This window comes from Beta vulgaris, chromosome 4 (genome assembly GCF_026745355.1).
Source record: "Beta vulgaris subsp. vulgaris cultivar EL10 chromosome 4, EL10.2, whole genome shotgun sequence".
Taxonomy (NCBI): domain Eukaryota; kingdom Viridiplantae; phylum Streptophyta; class Magnoliopsida; order Caryophyllales; family Amaranthaceae; genus Beta; species Beta vulgaris.
In genome coordinates, this window is record NC_079205.1 from 21,231,097 (window position 1) to 21,239,305 (window position 8,209).

The following is an 8,209-nucleotide window of genomic DNA, read 5'->3' on the forward strand; positions in this document are numbered from 1 at the left end:
TTTGAAAATAATATTGCAAAATCCCAAATTTTGAAATTCCCGTGAAAAGTCTTGTTTTTTTTTTTAAGCTATATATATAATTGCATATTCAGATTTTCTACAATTGTATCTATTTCAAATTTAAAAATGTGGTCATGGTGTGTATTGGTGTCTTCTTAAATTCCAATAATAAACTAAATAAGCATTAACAAAGTAACTTGACATAATGGGAAAAATGGTTACTTAATAATAATAAAAAAAAAACTCTTACATATTTGATTTGACTATAATACTTTACATCTAAATTTTAATCACAATTTTTAAACACTTTATAAATTAAATTAGTTTGTACTATAATGATTATAAATTACACTTTCAAAATCATATTTCGATGAAATTCAAAAACAAACCTAAATAATCGACGTACGCGTCGCGTATATAAAACGCTGGTAATTATTATATCCAAGGTTACCTTATGCCTAAGTATAGATCATTATAACATCATTAATCATAATTTTTGGAAGGGTAATTATAATATTCATCATTACCAGATTCCTAAGAACAAATCATATAGCATCACCCTTTAATCACAAAAAGATAAAAACGAAGCTTCACCCAAACTAAAAATGGAGTAAAACATACACAGTCAGGATGATGTCGGATGTAAGAATTATGAGTTACGAATAAGAAGCTTTAATTATCTTTCCACCTAAAAAGACTTTTCTAACCAAAAATAACGGCTCAGCTGGCACACTAGTAGTCAAATTAGCCGTTACCCACATTTACGCTCACTCTCATTACATTTATAATTTATATAAACCCCACCCCATCTTTTTGTGTATCATCACACCACCATATAAAGAAAATCTATCATCTTTACTGCTTACTACACTATCTCTAATCTAATACACTCAGAAAAATGGCTAAATCAACTTTCTCTCTCATCTTTCTCCTGCTGCTGTCCTTTGTTTTTTCAGGTAGATTTCCCTCTGTAATTAATAATCATATTCTCATTGGTTTCAGTAACTTCAATTGATAGCAAAAGAAAGGCTGCTACATTTTATTCATACATTGTTTGTCATCTCTGATTTGAGAGCTATATGCCTATATATGTGGTATTGATATCGAATATGTGTTAATAGTGTATATATCGTTTGTACTTTGACCTGTTTTTTGCATCTACTAAATGTTTCGTTTTTTCATCTGTTTTTTACATCTACTTCCAAATGTTTGTGGTTTTCAATAAACTAAGCGGAGATCTAAATTAGGGGGCGTTAGGTTCATATAATGGTATGGGTTTGAAATCAGAATTGAAACCAAGGTGGTATAGGTTTAGAATCAGGAATAAAACCAAGGTGATATCGGTTTGGAACTTGATACTTAATACCTTGTGTTTGGTTTCATTTAGGAATGAAAAATCTTCTTTTAATTGATACCTAGAGGTAAGGTATGAGCCATACCCACCTCCCCCATGGGTTTCTAAATCTCATACCTTACGGGTTTGAGGTATGGGTTTAAAACTTAGAAATAAGTTAAACAAACACTAGGTATGGGTTTTGTTCATTCCAAACCCATACCTCATACCTAAAACTAGTGAACCAAACACCCCCTTAAAAGACTATCTTCTTCATACGGACAAAGTATTCTGATTTGCAAATATATATTGGAGTTTTTATAATATGGTTATGATTTGGTTTAGGAATGTCAACATTGTCATTAAGATTTGTGCATTACTCCCTCGGTTCTTTTGTATTTCATTCTTTTGGGTCCACTGGTAAGTGATAAGCTTTATTTAGAAAACAATCCATAACTAGTTCCAAGTTCCAACTTACTTTCGCTTATGGCATGCTATCAAAATAATTAAAGTAATCTCAAATTTAGGGACTTCGTAAAAAAAATCAGAATATTTTCTACCCTATGTAATCAATGTTATCTCATTATAGTATAGATTAGTTGGTAAAGTTTTATGGGGTTGGTAAATGGTAATAACAAGACCTAGGATCAAATCCCGTTTTCGTCATTATTTAGTTGCTCATTTACACACACAAAAACACAGACTTACTTTTTTTTTTGTTAGCTGTGCTGGTAACTGTTAGTGGTTGGTGTGTGGCTGCTAGTTGTTAGCTATCCAATTAGCGGTATAAAATATTGATGTTCGGTAAAAGTTGTCAAAGTAGCTGTTTACAAATAATTAATTAAAAACTCAAACAAAACTTTAATATATAATTTATGCACCACTAAAGCTACCCCAAAAGCTACAAATTGTAGTTTTTCACAAACACTAGTAAAACACTACTTGTAACACTAAAAGTTACTTACACCACTACCTTACAAAACACTATTATTTTTCTTAATTAGTGTTTTGACTAAAAAACTTGTGCCAAACACACCCTAAAGTTGAAGGGCTAATTTTAATAAGTATATAAATAGAATGTGATCATTTTAATATAAATAGTGATAGTTTTATAGTTTAAGAACTTCCGGTTTAAATAATCTTAAAAGTTCTTTTCCACCTTAATCAATCATGTTTTCTTGCTGACCAGGTGAAATTTTTGCAATTGCCAATGGACAGGTAATTTTTTTTTTTCTTATTAACAACATATATACGCTTCTAAATTAGAGCTAATGTAATCTATTTTGGTGTATGGATCTAAAAAATAGGCTGATGTATTAATTGAATTCAATGAAACAGCAAACATGGTGTGTAGCAAAGCCATCTTCAGATCAAGCCACTTTACTAGCAAACATAAACTATGCTTGTTCTCAAGTGGATTGCAGAGTTATGCAAAGAGGGTGCCCTTGCTTTTCTCCTGATAATCTCATAAATCATGCTTCCATTGCCATGAATCTTTATTATAGGGCTAAGGGCTGCCAAAAATGGAACTGTGATTTTAGAGGTTCTGGACTCATTGTTATCACTAATCCCAGTAAGTTCTCATATATATTATTATTACTATGTCCGTATATTTCATCCAAAAAAAACAAAGGTACAACATTTTTTAAAAGAGAAGGTCGAATTCTAATATAAAAGTAAACTTAGTAACTAAATGGATTAAATTAGTCACCGAAAGAAATTAACTTAGTCACTTTTGGGCTAATTCTCTTTTTAACGTTGGGTTTACCATTACCTAATTTTAATTTAAAAGTAGTCATTCTCTTAGAAACAAACTCACAAAGGTATTGTTATTATTCTTGTGAGTTGTGAGATTTTAATCTAATACTTCCTCCTTTGTGAATTAAGTAAAACACTTGCCTCTTATAAGTAAAAGCTTTTTGAGAGAAGTGTTTACTTATTTCATAATAGAAGAAATATTTGTGTTATATCTTATGACTTATAAGTTATTAATAGATATGTGTGGTAGACTTGTTCGTGATCTTGTAACTTTGTTTTTGAGAGGAAGTGATCTTGTTACTAATATAGTATGACTTTACAATTTTGTAATAACGAGCAATATCCAAAAAAAAACCTTTTGTAAGTGATAATACTTGTTTGGTGGATAGGAGAATTAAATTTCTTTGAAAGTTGTATTTTGTAAATGAATTATTATTCTTAAAAAAATGTCCTTAATTTGTTTGGTTGTCATCAAGGTTATTAAAATTCTCAAGAGTTTTGATTAAATAAGTGGGGAATGGGTAATTAATTAAATTGACTTCTTGCATAATTGTTTTAAGAACATTATGATTATCATGTTTGTTTAACTCCTTTTCTAATATTGTGCAGGTTATGCAAATTGTCTCTACGAGTAGGGGGATATTTCTATTCTTGGTGAAAAGTGGAAGATCTGTTGAAATATATGTGAATTAATATGCTCTATTTTGTACCTTTTGGATCTTTTTGTAACTAGACCCGTTGCTATTTGGCATAATCGCATTTTCAAAAATGCGATAGGGATATTAACATATTACAACCCTCGCATATTCCCTACAAGAAAGTGAGAAACACCTATTTAATCGACTGTTTTTTCCAACTTTGTAATTAGTAGCAAATTTTCGTCAATGAAAAAATCCTATTCGCGAAATAAATATGGACACTCTTGAGTATTTTGGTGTCCTCTTCTTTAATCAATATTGTTTATGCCAATTTTGTACTAAGTACGCAAAAGGTATTGGGAAGCCAAAAATGGAACTGTGATTTTAGAGGTTCTGGACTCATTGTTATCACTAATCCCAGTAAGTTCTCATATATTATTATTACTATGTCCGTATATCTCATCCAAAAAAAACAAAGGTACAATTTTTTTTAAAAGAGACGGTCTAATTTTAATATTAAAGTCGACTTAGTAACTAAATAGATTAAATTAGTCACTGAAAGAAATTAACTTAGTCATTATTGGGCTAATCCTGTTTTTAATATTGGGTTTACCATTGCCTAATTTTAATTTAAAAGTAGACGGTCTCTTAGAACACAAACTCACAAAAGTATTGTTATTTTTCTTGTGAGTTGTGAGATTTTAATCTAATACTTCCTCCTTTGTGAAGTAAGTGAAACACTTGCCTCTTATAAGTAAAAACCTTTTGAGAGAAGTGTTTACTTATTTCATAATAAAAGAAATATTTATGTTATGTCTTATGAGTTATAAGTTATTAATAGATATGTGTGGGAGACTTGTACGTGATCTTGTAACTTTGATTTTGAGAGGACGTGGTCTTATTACTAATATAGTATGACTTTACAATTTTGTAATAACGAGCGATATCCAAAAAAAACCTTTTGTAAGTGATAATACTTGTTTGGTGGATAGGAGAATTAAATTTCTTTGAAAGTTGTATTTTGTAAATGAATTATTATTCTTAAAAAATGTCCTTAATTTGTTTGGTTGTCATCAACGTTATGAAAATTCATAAGAGTTTTGATTAAATAAGTGGGGAATGGGTAATTAATTAAATTGACTTGTTGCATAATCGTTTTAAATACATTATGATTATCACGTTTGTTTAACTCCTTTTCTAATATTGTGCAGGTTATGCAAATTGTCTCTACGAGTAGGGGGATATTTCTATTCTTGGTGGAAAGTGGAAGATCTGTTGAAATATATGTGAATTAATATGCTCTATTTTGTACCTTTTGGATCTTTTTGTAACTAGACCCGTTGCTATTTGGCATAATCGCATTTTCGAATATGCGATAGGGATATTAACATATTACAAACCTCGCATATTCCCTACAAGAAAGTGAGAAACACCTATTTAATCGAATGTTTTTTTCCAACTTTGTAATTAGTAGCAAATTTTTGTGAATGAAAAAAATCCTATTCGCGAAATAAATATGGACAGTCTTTAGTATTTTGGTGTCCTCTTCTTTAATCAATATACTCCTGACTAGAAACGAAAATTACAACCCTACTACTTTAATAGTTTAAAAATAAAAAAGAGGAAACAAATCAAACAAAATGCAAAGCATTTATCACTCATCTTTCAACTTCACATGCATAGCATGCATATAGGACAATGATTTATACTATGGTAATAACAATTTCTTGACATAAGTGTTGTTGAAAGACACTCAATTTCAATTGGCTCGGAAGGGGATGACATAAGTGTTGACAATGTACAAGAAGTAAACCTTCTACCGAGATTAAATTAAGTTGATTCCACTTAATACAATTGAAATGTCGGATATCCCCACCATACCAAAATCACTATGTGTAAACAAATACTTCGGGTACATTAAAATGTCGGAGTAATGTAAAAAGGGGAATAAACAGAGCATACAGCATGAACCCGGGTACATAATGATGTCATGTATCGGATATGAAACGACAACTAATAGATAATGAAACGAAAAGGTTGGAGGCCTGGAGCATGGATAAATCAACAAACGAACATATAGGGAAGATAAAGGATGAGTTACAAACTAACCAAATAAGAAAATGATTAAACCTCATGTTTTATTTACTTTTTGTATTTATAAACTTTGGTAACTTTTCAACGTATCTTTTTTTTTTCTTCTCTCTCCAATTCTTTACCTACCAATTTTCTAATATTTGGTTTATAACTCCATTTTGAAGAACACACTATCTGCATTTCTCTCTACACTAAAGCAAAAAAAAAAAAAGTCCTCCATTGAAGAATCAAACTGCGTTGAACAAACCATTCATAGTGGATAAAAGAAGAATAAGTAAAAGTAAGCAATTTTTTTTTAATATCTATTCATTAAAAACCATAAGTCATGATAAAAAAAAGCACTCACTAATTAAATTTAGGAATAATTGACAAACTTTCATTTACTTTCTCAAAATAATTCCAACTTTAAATTATCTTGGAATAATCCAAACTTTGCTTTATAACTTCTCAAAATAATCAGAACTACATTTTCCATAGGAAAAATTATTAAAAATAAGTCAACCTTTGACGTGGTACGCTAAAAATAAGCCAACCATCCGATTATCCTTGAATAAGCTACTTTAATATCATTAAAGTTTTAGCAAGTCAAATGACTTGTTGTCGGTTTAACAAGTCAATTTTTCTATTTTTTTTTTGCAAATTTAAATTCTTTTTTCTCTCTCTATCCTTTCTTCTTCTTCTTTCTCGAGTAGTTACCATCTCAATCATGGCTACCACTAGGGATGTTTGTAACTGTGTATCGAATATTCCAAGTACCCGATATTCAGGGTACTTGAACATGCGGGTAGTTGAAAATTTGTCCTGCGTCCCGATTCGGAAAAATCGAACACCCGATTATCAAGTACCTGATTTTCCCAGGTAGGGTCATAGGTGTACCTGGGATAAACTATTACTATCTATTTTATAAACTTGCATTATGTCCGCTCGAACCACTGTACAATAAGCAACTGGCCACTCTCCCTTCAGCCTCATATACAGAAGTGAGGCGGTTCTCCCGGTGAAGGTCGACATCACCTCTCCTTGAGTGACATTCTATGAATTTGAGCAATACGAGGAAGAAAAGTCCATCAACTTGGTTATGCTGCCAAAAACCACTGCCAATGCACGGCTGAAATCCATTCGGTACAAGTAGCGCATCACTCGACACTTCAACGCACGAGTCAAAGCCAAACATATAGAGCTCAAAGATTAGGTGGTTCAGATGGTCGAGACAACATACAACTTACATCTCAAAGGGAAACTAGGGCCTAACTGGGGATGGTCCTTACAAAGGAACATAAATCATCAAACCTGGAACATTCTAACTGGACTCCCCGAAGGCAATTCTATGTGTTAGTGTTTGAAAGTTGCAATAAGGGCATAAAATGTAATAGTTGAAGAGGTCCAAACAACCCGACTCATTTTTGTAAAGCAAACCAGATGAATGAAAGAACATCTTTACAAACTTAACCAGTTCAAAAGCTAAGTAACTTAACCAGTTGCATCAAATTTCTGCAAACTAAATTTAGCAAAACCATGCTGAGAAGTTTAACTTAACCAGTGAACTAAAATGAAACACGATAGCTCGGATAAAAAAGAGTCAGTTACTCGGATAATAGAAAAAGTTAATTGGACAATACTACAACAACAAAACATTGGATGGAAATACGAAGCAATAAAAGAAACAACTTTTCATTTCTTAGCAAAAAATTGGCGACATTACAAAATTTCATATAACCATACAATATAATCATATTACAGAGCAAGCTACTTAGGCGGTCAAATGAGAAAGATTGTCGAGGCACTTTCAGCACGAGGCCTCATCCTCAACATGTAGCTCGCCCTCATCATCCTAATCACTCATAAGGGCCCTTTAAATATCAGTAGCTTGCTCCATCGTTGCTCGGAGCTCCGCGGTCTTAGCTGCGAAGGCCTTCTGATACTTATCTGAGAAAGTGTCGCAACTAAGGTTCGGGGATATCTCTTTCACCACCTTCTACATCTGAGGCAAGGCCTAGTCTTCTACTACCACTCGGCAAACCAACCCTCTTGACCCTTCGCAAGCCTTTCCTTGGTGTCTTTTAGCTTGAGCTTAGTTGCCGAGAGATCCTATTTGGCCTTTTTTAGCCTAGTCTCTAGCTCCCCCTTCTCCCTTAGGATAACATCTCGGGCCAGGGCGAGTTTGGAGTTTTCCTTCACCCATCCTTCCCGCTCTTTGACGGAGTCAGCTTGATTTTTCTCAATGGCCCTCTTGGCATCATCGAGCATGTCTTCAACAAGCCATTTGTCCTCGCCCGATAGACCTCATAAAAATGTTTCTTGGCCTTCATCCTCATATCTCCAACCTCCTCTTCTAGGCTTACTCAGGTCCGAGTAATGTTTGATGATCATTCGGATGGAGAACTGT

General features: G+C 32.5%; 1 protein-coding gene across 1 annotated transcript; it reads left to right on the forward strand.

Moving 5' to 3' along the window:
• Window positions 1-801: 801 nt before the first annotated feature.
• On the forward strand, window positions 802-5,262 carry LOC125496902 (glucan endo-1,3-beta-glucosidase-like). The gene is made up of 5 exons (XM_048642929.1): window positions 802-956; window positions 2,523-2,551; window positions 2,672-2,906; window positions 3,701-4,149; window positions 4,941-5,262. The coding sequence occupies exons 1-4, from the start codon at window positions 899-901 to the stop codon at window positions 3,724-3,726; spliced, it is 348 nt and encodes a 115-aa protein (XP_048498886.1). The 5' UTR covers window positions 802-898; the 3' UTR covers window positions 3,727-4,149; window positions 4,941-5,262.
• The last annotated feature ends 2,947 nt before the right edge of the window (window positions 5,263-8,209 follow it).

Excerpts from the sequence above, each read along its gene's own strand:
- LOC125496902 (XM_048642929.1), top strand. The coding sequence starts at position 899 with ATGGCTAAATCAACTTTCTCTCTCATCTTTCTCCTGCTGCTGTCCTTT. Across the intron at positions 2,552-2,671 it reads TTGCAATTGCCAATGGACAG|CAAACATGGTGTGTAGCAAA; the intron begins GTAATTTTTTTT and ends TCAATGAAACAG. Across the intron at positions 2,907-3,700 it reads CATTGTTATCACTAATCCCA|GTTATGCAAATTGTCTCTAC; the intron begins GTAAGTTCTCAT and ends AATATTGTGCAG.